This window comes from Dunckerocampus dactyliophorus, chromosome 18 (genome assembly GCF_027744805.1).
Source record: "Dunckerocampus dactyliophorus isolate RoL2022-P2 chromosome 18, RoL_Ddac_1.1, whole genome shotgun sequence".
In the NCBI taxonomy this organism is placed as follows: domain Eukaryota; kingdom Metazoa; phylum Chordata; class Actinopteri; order Syngnathiformes; family Syngnathidae; genus Dunckerocampus; species Dunckerocampus dactyliophorus.
Genome location: NC_072836.1, coordinates 18,984,425 through 19,000,845, shown reverse-complemented (window position 1 = coordinate 19,000,845; position 16,421 = coordinate 18,984,425). Strand labels below are relative to the sequence as shown.

Here is a 16,421-nt window from a genome sequence, read left to right as displayed (position 1 = left end):
TTTTTTTTTTTTTTTTTAGTGCACAAGATGATACATTTTTATCACTTTTGGTACCCATAAACAAGCTGGAGGGACACATTGTTGTATCGTCATTTAAAAAGACACTTTTCAAAAATAGGGGAACTTTAAAGCTTTCGGCAGGTATACTTTTTAGCAGCGCACCTTTGACCCCTTCCTTCCCACCCTCGGCCACTATCCCAACCACCCAGCTGCTTATGTCGCCTTTTTTTTTTTTTTTTTTTTTTAGACTCCCAGGCAATACACACCGTTCTCAAACACACACACACACATTCACAAGCACAAGCACAATGGCAGCATTAAAAATTGAGAAGCATCTCTTGGTTGATGAGAGGACGAGAGAAGTGTGTGGGGAGAGGGGGGGTATAATGGATAGACTTTGCCAAAGAGAGAGAGAGGCTCACTCTTGGCCCTAAAAGAGTAAAGTCCTTATTAAACAAGTCTGCTTAAAGATGTCTTCCAAGTGGTAGCAGAGAGGCATGGGCGGAGAGCGAGAGACGCAGAACTGCAAGAAGAAGGGCGGAAGAGGAGAAACACAGGTGCAGTGAACTGGGCGTGTGTTTTGTGTGTGTGTGTGAAGTATGACACCTGATGCTGTTAGATGACCGTGTGTAAGAGCGTGTGGCGGCTGTGTATACAAGCTAGAGCTGTGCTCTTTTCTAAGCCTCCTTATCATGTAGTTTGGTAGAGCAGTGTTTAAAACTCTAAAGGCAAATGGCAAGAATCACTTTCAGGCTGCAGAAGATGAATGTCAAGTTGCAGAACGTATTTCAAGTGTTGCCATACTAGAATGAGGACGTTTTTCTCAGTATAATTGCATTTCTTGTAAAGGTTTTCATAATTATGCCAAAATGTATTTTGACACAAGTAGTATTGGATATATTGAGAAATATTCAGAATGTTCTTGAACATTTTTAAAATTAATCCTCCTATGACAATAATTCATTTTATTTATGTAGCACTTTTAAAAGATACTCAAACACCTTTTACAGCAAAATTAGATAAAAACAAATAAGATAAGGGTAAATTATATTATACAAAAATATATCAAATATAATAAAATAAAAAAATACAATACATGTCACTGACAATTTTGGAGCAACGTAATATTTAACATTGTCCAAAGGATTGTGGTTATTGGATTGTGTTCTAATCCGTCAACTATAATTTTGTAACCTTATATATTCCTGTAATGAGGGAGAGTCTGAAGGATTTTTGGACATTGAACTGGAATTTTGAAATTACAACATATATATATTTTTTTTAATTAGAAAGCATTTTCTTAAACTACATAAGTATATTTTTTATTACATTTTTGCCACGTTTTAAAAAAATATGACTGTTACGATTAAATATTTTTTTTTATCTACACAATATATTTTTAATGACTTTTTTTAAACCACAAAATATATTATTTAAAAATATCATTTTAGTATATGCAAAAAACGACCTGACGTTTTATATTCAGCAGAACGCTCCAGAAATGAAGTGTATTTTTGCCATTTGACCACAAGAGGGCAGTCTGGTATTTAACTCAGACTGGACTCCATCGTGTTCTTCTTGCATGTTTCCCGCTGTACTCTACAGTAGCGGACACGATTTTATAAGCTTATTGAACTCATAAATCCACGTGCTTGCCGTCATGTCATTAATTACATGTTGCTGCTGGGCTCCCATTTAAAACTACTTTCCCACGTGTCATGTTTTTGTCAAATTGATTGGCATGTTTACTGTCACGTTTTAAACAGTAGTGGTATTTTTTGGAATTGACCCGGCCTTAACGTTTACTATGATGCTAAATCCTCTCCAAGAATCAAACCTTGGACGAAGATGATCACGTGTGCGAGTAATACAGTATGACTCACTAATGGCAGAAGTGCTTTGTTGTGTTGTTCGTTCCAGACGAGGACACAAAGAGATAAATGTGCATGCGAGGAACTCATACAATGTCAGAAAATCCCTGTTTGTGTAGCCTCCTAAAAGAACACAACGTGCGTTCATCCCATCACTGTTGACTCTGAGCAAACCGGGATGTTGTGTTTGTGCTTTACCAGACATATCGGGACCCTCTGAGCAAACACGTTAATAGTCTACTTTGTTGTCAGCCTGTTTACTCACCTTCACGCGCAAACTACGGAGGCTGACTGAGGCCAGACAGGTGGATTTGTAAATTGCATTTAACTTTTAACAGATAGCTGGAAGTAAAAATAAAAAGGCACACTTTACAATATTAAATCTAAAGGCAGGGGTGTCCAAACTTTTTCCAATGACGGCCACATACTGAAAGATGAAAGGATGCCAGGGCCACTTTAATATACAAAGCAACACATGTATATATGCATATAAATATATATATATATATATATATATATATATATATATATATATATATATATATATGTATATATATATATATATATATATATATATTATAACATTTTTAGCATTTTTTTCTGCAAATTATGTATATATGTAAATATATATATATATATATATATATATAATTTGCAGAAAAAAATGCTAAAACATTTTATCTTTGTAATAGAGGTGAAAAATCGTATTATTAGTATGATCTTTGGTCTTTGCTTTTTTTCCCCATTTTTGCCAGGGTTTTTTCAGAATATTTCAACTTTCTTTTTGAATAATCTTTGTAAATTTTCTTTTCGTAATATTATGACTTTATTCCCAATTTCCCCAACATAATTTTACGAAAATTACAACTTTATATGTTTGTTTGTTTCTCATAATAGCGTTAAAAAAATAACTTTTTTTTTTTACGAGTTTACGCTCGTAAAATTGCAACTTTTTTCTTGTTAGAATACAACTTTTTTTCTCATAATAGTTTGAGTTTATCGATTTCAAATTTCCTCCTGTGAATTTTCTTGTAATTATGGCTTTAATATTTAGACTATATTCTTGTAATATCATAACTTTTCCCACAACTGAACCTAACTTTGTTGTCATTTGTTTCTCGTAATAGTTTGACTGTAAAAAAAATTAATAATGAATTTAATATTTCAACTTTATGCTACTAAAAAGATGTTATTTTTCCTTATAATATTACAGTATGATAATATTTTTGTAAAATTACAAATTTTCTCCATTCAATTTCAACTTTTTCCTCCTGACATTTTATATGTAAAATTAATGTTGATTTTTCAATTTTTACTGGGGTTATTTTTTGGGCTTTCTTCTTAAATTATATTTTTAGAATGTGCTGCATGCAAAAAAAAAAAAACACCAATGGCCCGCAAATGTCCACCGGGCCGCATTTTGGACATTCCTGGTTTGCTTGATGGCGGCCATATTTTTCAGCTAATCTCGCTCAAATGTTAACACTTTTGCTTGTCAGTCCTCTAAAGGTGCATACCCAATTTCATCGTGATGAAGTTACATTGGATGTTGTGTTGCGTTTTGAGATGTGTGAGAAATGTCAAGACAGTTCGACTTTATGGGCTCTAACTTTGGGGTTTTCGTAACAGCGCCACCATGTGGTGTATTTGCCAGATAAATAAAAGCACAGGCAACACAGTAGGGCTGCAGGTTTTGGCCAATTTTCACACTTTTCTGTGCAGCAGCTCAGGAGCAGAGGAGTTTGTTGGGCCACACTAAAAACGACTAGGAGGAGATCCTTTCATCCTATTGACGGTGTGTGTGTGTGAGAGCTTTTTTTGTGGCATATGTATGTGTGCAGCACTGATAAGCATACACAAACACACATACACACACACACACACACACACACACACACACACACACACTTTAAAACCTTCTATCAGGGGTTTCTCTTCAGGCTGTGACGTTGGTGACCAGTGGGACAATGATAGCTTAATGTGTGTGTGTGTGTGTGTGTGTGTGTGTGTGTGTGTGTCCCACCAGTTTACACACAATGGGTCAGTCCAATTGTTTACTCAGTCTACACCCACACGCATACATGAATACACAGACAGTTAATGTAAAGAAAACATGTTTACTAAGAAAAGTAAAAGTGATGCATTGACTATACAATACTAGCAGTACTGTACTGCATGTATTTTGTAAATATTTGTTCACACAATCACTGAAGCCGTTTGTGTGTGTGTGTGTGTGTGTGTGTGTGTGTGTGTGTGTGTGTGTGTGTGTGTGTATCCATGAACAGGGGGCTATAAAACGTTAGCAGATGCGCCAGAGAAGATCCTGGAGGTCCAGACAGACAATGAGCAGGGATTGTAGCGCAACGTAAGACAAGAAGGTAAGCCCAGGTTATGTGTTCATTTTTTGGTAATTCATTTGTCTTTCCGCTAAAATGAGAGAAGAGAGGGATGAGGGGTAGAGAAAAATGATGGATGAATGAAAAGATGGAAAGAAGCTGACAGGTTCATCCGTGATTTGTCTAATTGGTCGTCATGTGTTACGAAATGCGGCTGTAGGCTGTACGTATAAACAGGAAAGAATAATCATGACTCTTGATTCCAAAGATAAAAGTATAGCTGTAGATTCCAGCTTCAGGTCTTCTTAAAACAATTCTTACTTAGTAACACAATATGATAAGTACATTTTGCATTTATTGAGTGCGACTGCAAAATAATCCACCATGGGGCCAAGGAAAGTTGTGAATGCCAGCACTTGATGATTCCATCCAGTCATCATTTTATTTTTGTTCGACATGAAAACTACAGGTAGAATTATTTTCTATAAAAAATATTAAAAAAAAAAAAAAAAAAAGTTTTCCAAAATGTTGGCTACACAGTCGGGAGACGTGGAAGATCTGGGTTGGAATCTCTGTTGGGCATCTCTGTGTGGAGTTTGCATGTTCTCCCCCTGCGTGCGTGCGTTTTCTCCGGGTACTCCGGTTTCCTCCCACGTTCCAAAAACATGCATGTTAGGTTAATTAGCGACTCGAAATTGTGAATGGTTGTTGGTCTATATGTCGCTATTGACTGGCAACCGGTCCAGGGGTCCCCCCGCCTCTCGCCCGAAGCCAGTTGGGATAGGTGGCAGCATACCCCCCTGACCCTAATGAGGATAAGCGGCATAGATGATAGAGGTTATTTAGCAGTGCACTCAATAAGAAAATCTCAGTGAGTCAGCAGCGCGTAGGGTTCTCTGTTTGGGCGCATCATTTCACGGAAGGACACGGTACAAGGCAAACAGACTGGTTTGTTATGTGAAATACTGGATGAAAACCTTTTGGAACAAATTACCAACCAAAACCGAGGTTCCACTGTGTTCGATGTCATTTTTAATAACATTGATGATGTTATTTGCAGGATTATGGACTACTCCCAACAGATAGATATGCCCCGCATTGTTTTTTTCTTTTCCATAGCAGCCCTGCAGAGATGTTTTTGTGTAAAAACATGGATTCGACCTTGACAGTGCTGCTGTACACAAGCAGTCAGTTTTAACAGCAGCAGGTGTGTGTCATTGTCATGCAGCAGTATAAGTTGGCAGCGAAGGTTTAGACTTGAATGGCGCTTAAAGGCTCACAAGGAACCCGAGACCGGTCCCCTCATGCTCCGATTCACCTTCTTTGTCTGAGAAGATGCGCTCCTCTCCCTCTGTCACTCCATCTTTCACTACTTGCGAGGTTCGAACTAAGCTGTCAGACAGCTGCATCTACATTTCGGCGGCATGGCTTGGGTGGTAGAGTGGTCGTCTCCCAACCTGAAGGTAGCGTTTTCGATCCTCCGTCCTGCTGTGACCATGTCGGAGTATCCCAGGGCAAGACACCAAAGCCCTAGTTGCTCCTGATGCTGCATCGTCAGGAGGTAAATGCAGTAGCAGCGTCAAAAGCGCTTTCAGTACCTTGAGAAGCGCTGTCATCCAAGTGAACGTCCAGTTACCTTTTCTGTCTGCTGTTGCTTGGGAGGTCAACAGAGGCAACACAGCACAGTGCCAGACAACACTGGTCAAATCATCTCTTTGTGATGTTCTTTAGGTCCTGGGTGACCTGCATCTTTGACCTTGTGTTTGTGTGTGTGTGTGTGTGTGTGTTCTTTTATTGTCGCTGCTCCTTGGGATATGTGATACAGGTTTTAAGATCCTTAGAGAACACTTTAACCCCAAACTGACATACAGAAGGTGATCATCATGTTTAATTACTGTTTCAGTAAAAAAAAATATATATTTATACTGATATTATATAATATAATGTAATAAAATATAATATAATGTAACGCAATGTAAATATGTACAAAATACCAACATTTTTCAATAACTTTTTTTTTTGGTATTCCTATAATGCGAAAATTACCCTCCCCTTTGCCTCTTTGTCAAACTTTTAGTTATTATAAAACAGACATTTTAAAAAGTAATAATGTTTGTAGCCCTATATATGGAACTCAGTGAAATACTGTGAGTATTTGGGGATTAGATTTTCTTCACGCTACTGTAAGTGTGTTATTTCAAAAGCCCTCAAAACAACGAGCTGGCATAATTATATAATAATAATGTAACAAACAACAGAAATTCACAGAGGACTGTAGCATAATAACAGGGAATGCATTGCATTGAAAGGGAATTTATGGGTGGCACGGTTCAGTGTCGACGTCGCTTGCTCTGCCTCCTCCAGACCCGGAAGAAGTGCTGAAAATGTTTAAAAATGGCAAACATTTCAATATTCAAGCACACATGTAACACAGGAAATATACCTCAGGATGGAAACAATAAGATGAACATGTGTTTTAATTAGACAGTCATGGCTTGTAGTTTTGGCAGTGCTTCAGTTTTGTATCGGCAGAAAAAACTGATACGCATATGATTCGACATCTCATTCTCATGCCAATCGGCCGACCAATAGTATTGAATGATATAGTCGGTAAGGTAATGTCTCAATTGTCAAACATACTTGGTCAAATGTAAAAAATCCTTTCCCAATGAAGGTCTAATTGATCACAGTATAAAATAACAATATTTAGGGTTTTTAACTGTACAGCATTATTTGTTCTTATTTCTTTTAGCTGTGAGCCCTTTGTTATCTCGCCTCCATCTGCTCTGTGCTATCTGGCTGTTAACCCCTGACACTTGCCCGCGTGTATTGTATGTCGGTCGGGGAGCGTGCCAGGGCGGTAGGTGAGGCTTTGTGATATATTTAGAGCACCCTGCGATGAATGTTTTATCTGCGCCGTGTAGGCAGAACACAGTAGCAGTCATCAAACATTCATATCTGCCACTGAGATGACCTCCTTGAATATCAGCTCATCATCAATGAATTAACATCAGACAATTTTCAAGATATTAACCTTGGCCTGTGTCCATACCAGGGAGCGCTACCACAACAAAGGGACACTTTTTGAACATATTTCTGTTAAACTTGCAGACTGGGATAATAAAGCAGTGAAAGGTGGCATTCGATCAACCGAGTAGAACATTAGTTGCAAGTTTCAAAAAAGGTTAAAGCTGCCAGAACCTCCAAAAAGTGTAGAAGTCAAAGAAAGGTGCTCTTTGGAATACGAGCAGGAGATCAACAAAAACTGGGAAACTCCAAGGCACTCTCTTACCATGTTAAAATGGCGTTTTTGTTTATGCCGTAGTTGCAAATGTATTGCTCCAATTGGCAGCTCACCATGGAACCCCCACGCTAAGATGCAAGTGTGCAACATTGATGAGGGTGAACCTTCATGTAAAGAAGAGACACAGAGCAACAACGTGTTTCTACTCAGTGTCCACCACAGGGACTACAGGTGTTTGTGTTTTGACTCTCAGACACAGTTTAGCAACAGCTCAGCCGTCCTGCATTATTCATACACAAGCGAGTCCGCAGATAAGGTTACCCTGAGACAGTATAGCCGGTGCGTTAAGGTGCCCTTTGCAACATGGGGGTATACACGCACGCTCTTGCAGAGATACTATCAGAATGAGTGTATGATGACCCATCAAGTTAAGAACAACGGCAGAAGGATGAAGTCGCAAGTAACCAGAGGGAGATGCAAAAGGTTGCAGGAGGTCACAAAGGTCTGATGGTGGATGTGGGAGGATGCAAACGCACACGACCGCTCACTCTCGGATAAAAAAAAAAACAAAGCAACACTTCACACCTGAGGGCACACACCAGCCCTTGGCATCTCCTCGCTGAAGGGGCGTCCTGACAAAGATCGCATGGCAGCCAAGCTGAGGATTCACTGCAGGACTCACAGGACACAGTGACAATGGGAGCCACACAAAGGACTACACCGACTCTGTTACTGGGCCTTTTATTCTCTTTGTGACCCTGGGAATTTACTTACACAAGCTACAAAGACCAACAAGGACTAAGAACTTAATTTCTCTTCTTCTGGATGTTATATTTTCAAGAACTCGGGGAACCAAATGCAAAAAATTGGTATAGCAGAGAGAAGTAAGACTGTTTCTCATAGGTAGTAGTTTTGTTATTTTAGAGTTTAATGACATAGAAAGCAGTTGTTTTTGCCATTTCTGGATGCAGCGCTGATGGACAGCGGTTTGTTTTGGTCTCATTGTTCAATATGGAACAACTGACTTCAAAAAGTGTGTACTACAGCGTGTGTTTCTGCAGCAAGAACACCATATAGAGGAAAACGGGAAACAACTAGAGGATGTTGTCTTCAAACATATCAACTTGATCACACATTGGCTCTAGGGTGTCGCTACTAGATAACGTCATGCCACCCAAAAAAGGTGCCTCAAAATCGGTTGTCAAGAAAGGCAAGTCAGAGGAGATCAAGAAGGAAGCAAAGGACAGTAAAAAGGCAGGAAAAGATGGCAAGAAAGGAGGTAAGAAAGTGGATGAGCCAGCCAAGGGGAAGGGGAAGGGCGGTGGTAAGAAAGGAAAGGGAAAGAAACCTGTCAGTGAGTCAGAAGAGGAGTCTGAGGAAGAAGAAGAGAAGTTGACGAGTGAGGAAGAAGACAGTGATGACAGTGAAGAAGTAGTGGCAAAGGAAGCAGCTCCTCTTGACACAGACACAAGTAAATCAGCTCTCAAAGCAGAAATGTTAAAGTCCTCTAGGTCTCCCCCAAGTGATTCTCCTCCATTGGATGACGAGGATGAAGAGGGAGACAAAGGGAAGGCACAGTTGAAAAAAGGTATAGATACACTCAACCTGAAAAAGATGAGTGAGGTCCAACTCAAGGGAGCCTCTAAAGTCATGATGGGCTTTGCTGCAGATGGGCAAAAGCAAGCTATAACGGCAGGAAAGGAGCAGAAGACTGCTAATGTCAAGAGTCACCTCCGAGGGGCCTCCAAGATTATCAGCGGCCTCAAGGGAAAGTCTTCTCCTTTCAGTATCCCCTCTAAACAAAAGCAGCCGGAGAAAACCAAACCAAAGAGGAGCCTGAAAAGCACATCCACTCTTATGATACCGCTCTCCAAGAAAAAAGAGGAGCCACCTGGTGCTTCTGGCAAACCACTTCTAAGCAACATCAAACTTTTAAATGGACTTGGGCCTAAACCCACCTCTGAGGACCAAAAGCCAGGATTGTCAGGCTTGAACCTATTTGGTAAAAAAGAAGACAGTCCAAGCAAACCTGCCACTCCTCCCAAAAAGACAATAGACCTATCAAGTTTACAAAGGACGGAGAACATGGCTACAGAGGCGAAGGGATTGGGAGCCAAGTTCAAAGGCATGTTTGCAAAAAAAAAAGCACCGTCAGTGTTCAAGACCAGAGGCCGGATGTTAGCCAGGATAGCCGCCGCAACCAACTGGTTGACAGGGGGGTTCCCAGGCGCTGGGAGCCAAGGTCGACAAGGGGCATGGGCACGGCATCATGGACGCAAACGACTGTCATTTGCAAACAGAGATACATTGGGTAGACCAACACATTATGACAATCAGGCCCCAGATTATAATGACGATGAGTCTGGATCTGATGAAGATTACCACGACAGGGAGCAAGAGGACTGTGAATACTTTGATGATGAGTGGGAAAATGAGGATGGATACTATGATGATGATGGAAACTTTTATCCTGATGAGGACTTCTATTACACTAGTGATGCGGACTATGACACGTACCCCTATGATGAGTATGAGGATTATAATGATAATGAACAGGTGGAGTATTACTATGGCGATGATGGAAAGCTGTATGCCATTGTGCAGGAGCCATTTGGTTACCACGGTGATGACATGGAGGAGTTCTATGACCCATATGATTCTGAGATGTACACAGATTACTTTAATCCTAGTATGGGTTATAACTATGGGATTTCAAATCCTTACAGTATGGTGAATGGTAGTTATGATGCTTTCTCAGGTTTATATCAAGATCAGTTACAGGGATATACAGACGTTGGCGTTCATATCCCTTACCAGCGACCATACTATGTCGGTCGTGAGCTAGATCCAACAGAAACAGAACAACTTTACAGACAGGAACAAATGCCCGCTGCTATTTCATTTCCCGAGCAGTTTAGGGTTCCCAGGCCACAGGTTAGACTATTTGGAAAGGAAAGGCTGGAGGTAGAAACCCTGCCACCACCACCACCTCCTCCCACTCCCATGTTTTCATCTCCGTCTCCAGGTTTTGACCTGAGAAATCAGGGTGAGCAGCCCCTTCGGGCATATCTTCCTGAACAGCCCTACTTTCCAACTGTCATAAACCAACAACAAGCCCCCGTCCGACTGTCTTCAACAGCACAGATCATTCAACATGAGCGCATGCGACAAGCGCCTCCTCATTCTCCTCTCTCCAGTTTCCCTCCTCAGTTGTCAGCATTTCCTTTTCCACAGTTTGCCAGCGAAATGAATAATGCCCCAAACTCTCATGACCCATCACTGTTACATATGGGTCAAATGCCATCAATGGTTCAACCAACACTGAATACTTCACTGGTGCAGCCGCCACTGTATCCACCACTGGCCTTATCAAACCCAGTGTATGGAGCTACACCCTCTTCATCCTCACAGAGGACAGGAATTAATTCACCAGATCACATGGGGCGACAATCACACATCCAGCCTGACCAATTTTCCCCTCATTTAAACAGGAGAGGCTTTACTTACCAAACCCCAATGGCAAGCCAAAGACTAACTTCTCCACAGAGACTACCAAGGCCTTCTCCTCCTCCACAATTGTATAGGAGAGGAGTGCCAGTTACAGCCCAACCCCCCGTAAGAACTGTGACAGGTGGAATCAGGCTGGAAAGAGCTCAGGCCCAATCCCCACTTTCAAGCCCAACAGCATCACCAAGAGGATCTCTGAGGAAGAGAGAAGACCAACCTCCTGATCCAAGATTTACTCCCCCTCCAAATGTGGCGCATCTTCCATCTTCAAGACCACAGTTATTCAAAAGTAGCAAACAAAGGTCCAAGGTGAGGCATTCATCTTCTCCACCTCTATCATCTTCACCAAGAGAAAGCCCTCCTCTATCTGAGAGAGCGCCGTCTCCCCATCAAGCTGTTGACCCCACCTCCAGCTATCATCCGCCCTCTCCTTCCCAACCACGCAACACCAGCCGTCCCTTCCCCACCCGCTCCTCTACTCGCAAGTCGAGAGGTGGTCTAGCAAGTCGAAGTCATGTTCCCATGGGAACCGTGAAACCCTCCCCAGCTAACCACTACCCAAGAAGACGAAGTAGGCGTGGACCCCGTTTAACTCAACACGTAGCCCCATTCAGGTCCTCTATCCACAGTAGCCCAGGTTCTTCCTCAGGGCAAATGAAGGGTGTTGGTGGAGTCCCTGTGTTATCCAGGAAAGGCTCTCAGTCTCAGGTTTCAAAACCACAAGCAGGTTTCCAAAGACCTATAGGTAGAGGACAGCCACTGGTTCGTATGCCCAGAAACCAGTCCTCTCTTTCACTCAGACACTCATTCAGAGCACCTCCTCCTAGACCTCTGCTGTCTCAGGAGCATTTAATGAACCAGGGTGGCTCTTTTTCTCCCCAACCATCAGGACATAATGAACTGCGATATCCACAAACATTTCAGCCATCATCTACCATGCCCCCCTATTCAGCCTATCCTAACAACCATGGGTTTTATCCGCAGTCCCCCCTGCCTCATAGGACTATGAGTCCCCAGAATGTAAGAGCAACATCTTTTCAAAGTTCAGTACCTTATCCTATTCCCGCACACTCTCCGAGTATGCACCAGTTGGACTACACAATTACTAAACCAGGCATATCCTCGTTTCTTACAAATTCTTCATCAAACCTTCAAGATGTAGATGCCCCATTTCCACCCTCCCAACTTCCTTTTCATCCTGATGCCACCCAGCATACTTCACCCTTACAGAAGCCACCCATAACCCAGACACAGCAAGAATTCCACCCTCAAAATCCTCCTGTTGTTAAAAATATAAAGAAAAGTCCACCCCCCATATCTCATGGGGAGATAGTGGGTGTTGTCCAGGACAGCGAGCAAGTTAGTCAGAATACCCTTCTGGGTCAATCGACGCAGGACATGCACAGTGCTTCCTACTCGTCTCCCCTCCAGTCCAATGCCAACCTAAATACATCCTTCTTGTCACATCCTCATCCAGCAGCACCTCATGCCCCATCCATCACTTACCCATCACATATATCCTCTGCTATGCATAATCCCCAACTACGCAACACATCTTTTACCTTACCCCTTCAGCGACATCTCTCTCCCATTGCTCATGCATCTCCACCTCATCAGACTGTCGGGGTTAACTCCCCACTTCTCTCAGGACTTCAGACGTCACAAATGCAAGGATCTATGCTTAAACTCCGAGGTGATTCTTTGACAATGACCCAAAACCTTGTTGAGGCCCAGTTTACCACTGTTGACGGAGATGATGGTGTTGGAGGCGTAAAGCAGTCACCCCCTCTGATGTCCAATGCACTGCAGAACCCGAGCTTACACCAATCCTCCTTCCAACTACCTGACGGCACTATTGTGAACAGAAGCGAACCTGCCGAATCTTCTTCTGGACCATCCCTTTCCTCTCCGATGTTGTCCTCTGCCTTACTTAATCCCCGTTTGCAGCAAGGCACATATCAGTTACCTAACAACACTCTACTCAGCAGTTCAGAGGCCACATCTGCAACCAGCGCTGCATCACCTGTGCTTTCTTCTGCACTATTGAATCCTAAAATTAGCAAAGCTACATACAAACTGCCCAATGGCACCTCAATTACAAGAAATCAACCACCATCAGAGGCGGTCACATCATCCTCTCCCGTGCTCTCAACTGCTCTTCTAAATGATAATGTCCGAAAGGCCTCTTATCGACGACTAAATAGTTCAATTCAAGTTCATAAGAAGGAAAAGACGCAGAATCCCGAAAGTTCTACCCAAATGCAACCTAGCGCACAGTCTCAGCTTCAAGAAGGATCATCACTTTTACTGAACCAACCTCAAGCATCAGTGTCCTCTGGACCCATCCTCTCTGGTGCCTTGCTGAACACCAATATTCGTGGTGCCTCTTATAGACTCCCAAACCCATCCCTATTGAGGCAAACTGGTGCCACAGTGGCTCCATCTGTTGACCTGTCCAGTGCTCTTCATAACCAGAGCATCAGCCGTTCGACTTACCGTTTACCATCCAGTGTTTTGGTGACACACCAGCAGTCCCCCTCTACACTTCAAAAAGTTGACCTGTCCAGTGCTTTGTCAAAAAACCCAACCATTCGTGAGGCAAATATGCGTCTACCCAATGGCAATATCATGCCTCGACTAGGCGCCCCTCGCGGCCCAGAGCCCCGCTCATTAGATCTCTCTCGTGCTCTACAGAACCCACTTCTCCAGGGGGCTTCTTACTGCCTACCCTCCACATGTGCTGTTGTATCCCCCCAGGTCCAAGATTCTGACCTGGAGCAACACTGGGCTCGTGACCCTGGAGTTGAAACCTTAGACCCGCAGCATGACATGGATGTGTGGGGTGCGGAGAAGGTCTTACCTCATGGGACGGTACAAAACCTCAATAAGTGGTCTATGTATAGAGATGAGAAGCTACTGGACCACCATGACTTGATGGATCAGCAAAAGAGGGAGCGTAATACAGGAGTGTGTAATCTCAGCAGGGAGGGGGAACCCCAGGGTCCCTGGTTTGACAAGGTGAATGTTCTTGAATTACATGACAGCTCATATAGTCTAAATATTTATTTCATATATGTTTAAGGTCTTTAACTTGGCAGGTGGCAAAGTAGAGGGTTGTTGTTACATGGGTAATGTTCTTCCATTCTGACGTTAACAAGAACAAACTCTGAATGATGCACACACAGAGCTTATCTGTTTTATAAGTGTAGTTTATAGAGGCATGACTTACCCCTTAGTGTATTTGTACTTTGTATTTCAGATGTACTCAATCAGATGCCTGCCCACAGTAGCTCACCGAGAGCAACGTGAAGAAGATGGAGTGGAAGACATGACACAACTGGAGTAATAATGGCACACAAATAACATTTATCAACCATTGCATAGATAAGGCAGACTAGACTTAACCTGAGCACAAACACAAACAAAAATGTTATTTTACAATATACTATACGTCTTTTTGCTTTTGCTTTCTTCAGGGAAATGCACGAAGGAGCTGTTCTTCACAATGTGAGGAAAAGGTTTCAACGGGAGTTGATTTATGTAAGTGTTGTATTAATCTGTTGTGAGGCCGCATGTTTCAAAACATATATACACATATTATGATTTATTTTCGCCGTTTTGTACCTTTCAGACATATATAGGTAGCATTCTGGTTTCCGTGAACCCTTATAAGATGTATAACATCTATGGGACAGACATGGTGCTGCAGTACAAGGGCCACGCTCTGGGCGAGAACCCCCCGTAAGTCATGATCTTCTTTCTGTACCATTTACTAAACAGTATTTATAAATATTTAATACCACTCTTTTTTTTCTTCAGACATTTGTTTGCCATAGCAAACGCTGCTTATTCCAAAATGATGGATGCCAAACATAACCAGGTCATAATAATCAGGTAACAAAAAATAATGTTACATTTTGGTACCACTGTATAAATATATTAATTAATGAATCGTCAGTTTCGCGGCTGACTATGGCCTGTTGGATTTACAAAAATAAGCATTTTTAAGCAATTTTTAATGTGTTTTTGGCCTGAAGTAAGCATTTTCAAGCATGTAAACAAAAATACAAGTCATTCAGAAGGCGCATTCAAAGACGTTTTGATATGTAGCATTCTTCACTGGTCACTAGGTGTCAGTAATGTTACATTGATGAGACAATAGCATTGAATGATGCATTCATTGCAAGAATTACTGTACTGCAACAGGAAGGCAGTAAAAAAAAAAAAAAAAAACGCAACCAAACCAGTTGAGAACCACTAGTGTATATAATGCTTATTTAAAATGTTTACTGTTTTTCAGTGGGGAGAGCGGTTCTGGGAAAACAGAGGCCACCAAACTAGTCCTTCGCTACCTTGTAGCTTTACATCACACAAGCAATCTTGCCCAACAGGTGTGTGACCCACCATGACACACAAACACAACCACATCTTCATGATGACTAATGTCCGTGTGTGTTTTTTCCTTCCTCTCTGGGTGCAGATTGAGGTAGTGAGGTTCCTTTACTGTGTACATTATCATACTTGTCGTCACATGTAAACATTTTAGTAGCAGTTGGTGTGTTTTGCTGTGGCGTGGCATCATGCATTGGCAATAAAAATAACATATTTCATTATAGGATAGTAAAATGCTGCATTTTCAATGTCTTTGTCATCCAATGGTTTGATGTGGATGTGTTTCAATGGCCACTAGATACTAGAGGCCGCTCCTCTGCTGGAGTCTTTTGGAAATGCCAAAACTGTACGTAACGATAACTCCAGTCGCTTCGGGAAACACATGGAAGTCTTTCTGGAGGCGTGAGTGGGACACATAATACAAAAGTTTTGCTTGTAGCTCCTCTTTCCTTGGTTAAAACTCCTCTTTTCCCCTGCCCAGCGGTGTGATCAATGGTGCCATAACGTCTCAGTATCTTCTGGAAAAGTCTCGCATCGTCTTCCAGGTGATGCGTGCAGACGCATACATGATGTGACTTCATTTCATACCCTATTTAGGAACTTTGTTTTCCCTTCAGGCCAAAGATGAGAGGAACTATCACATATTCTATGAGATGCTGGCAGGTCTTCCATCGCAACAAAAGCAGACTTTCTATCTTCAGGAGGCAGAGACCTACTATTACCTCAACCAGGTGGGCGACACTTTCCAGCAAATATCTGGAGATGATCTCAGGCTTCTATATAATGTCAATAGAGCATACGATATGCATACGCTCTCTCAACCCACTTAGGGAGGGGATTGTGGGATCGCAGGAAAGGATGATGCAGAGGACTTCCAACGTCTGCTTGCCGCCATGGAGATCCTTCACTTCAGCGCAGACGACCAGTCGGCCGTCTTTAGAGTTTTGTCTTCCATACTGCACCTGGGCAACGTCTACTTTCAGAAGTATCAGGTACTACTTCCCTGGAGCTTGCCATACAACTGGTTTATCATTATGTGAATCATATAAAAGGCAACATATACATTTATAT

At 42.1% G+C, this 16,421-nt stretch overlaps 2 protein-coding genes across 5 annotated transcripts in view; both read left to right on the top strand.

Annotated features, from left to right (window-relative positions):
* Nucleotides 1-412: 412 nt before the first annotated feature.
* The window catches only part of myo15aa (myosin XVAa), a 47,569-nt gene continuing 31,560 nt past the window's right edge, over nucleotides 413-16,421 (top strand). Inside the window, exons 1-11 of one of the 4 annotated variants that reach the window (XM_054760379.1) lie at nucleotides 413-557; nucleotides 4,157-4,249; nucleotides 14,218-14,300; nucleotides 14,435-14,498; nucleotides 14,590-14,699; nucleotides 14,778-14,852; nucleotides 15,259-15,349; nucleotides 15,649-15,752; nucleotides 15,832-15,895; nucleotides 15,968-16,081; nucleotides 16,181-16,342. In XM_054760379.1, the coding sequence (XP_054616354.1) occupies nucleotides 14,218-14,300; nucleotides 14,435-14,498; nucleotides 14,590-14,699; nucleotides 14,778-14,852; nucleotides 15,259-15,349; nucleotides 15,649-15,752; nucleotides 15,832-15,895; nucleotides 15,968-16,081; nucleotides 16,181-16,342 (867 nt within the window). In that variant the 5' untranslated portion in view covers nucleotides 413-557; nucleotides 4,157-4,249. Of the gene's footprint in view, nucleotides 558-3,611; nucleotides 3,667-4,156; nucleotides 4,250-13,348; nucleotides 13,977-14,217; nucleotides 14,301-14,434; nucleotides 14,499-14,589; nucleotides 14,700-14,777; nucleotides 14,853-15,258; nucleotides 15,350-15,648; nucleotides 15,753-15,831; nucleotides 15,896-15,967; nucleotides 16,082-16,180; nucleotides 16,343-16,421 lie in introns of those variants that run through there. The other 3 variants (XM_054760378.1, XM_054760376.1, XM_054760377.1) reach the window with 3 other exon arrangements.
* On the top strand, nucleotides 11,970-13,408 carry LOC129171455 (uncharacterized). The gene is made up of 2 exons (XM_054760127.1): nucleotides 11,970-13,100; nucleotides 13,352-13,408. The coding sequence occupies exons 1-2, from the start codon at nucleotides 12,039-12,041 to the stop codon at nucleotides 13,406-13,408; spliced, it is 1,119 nt and encodes a 372-aa protein (XP_054616102.1). The 5' UTR covers nucleotides 11,970-12,038.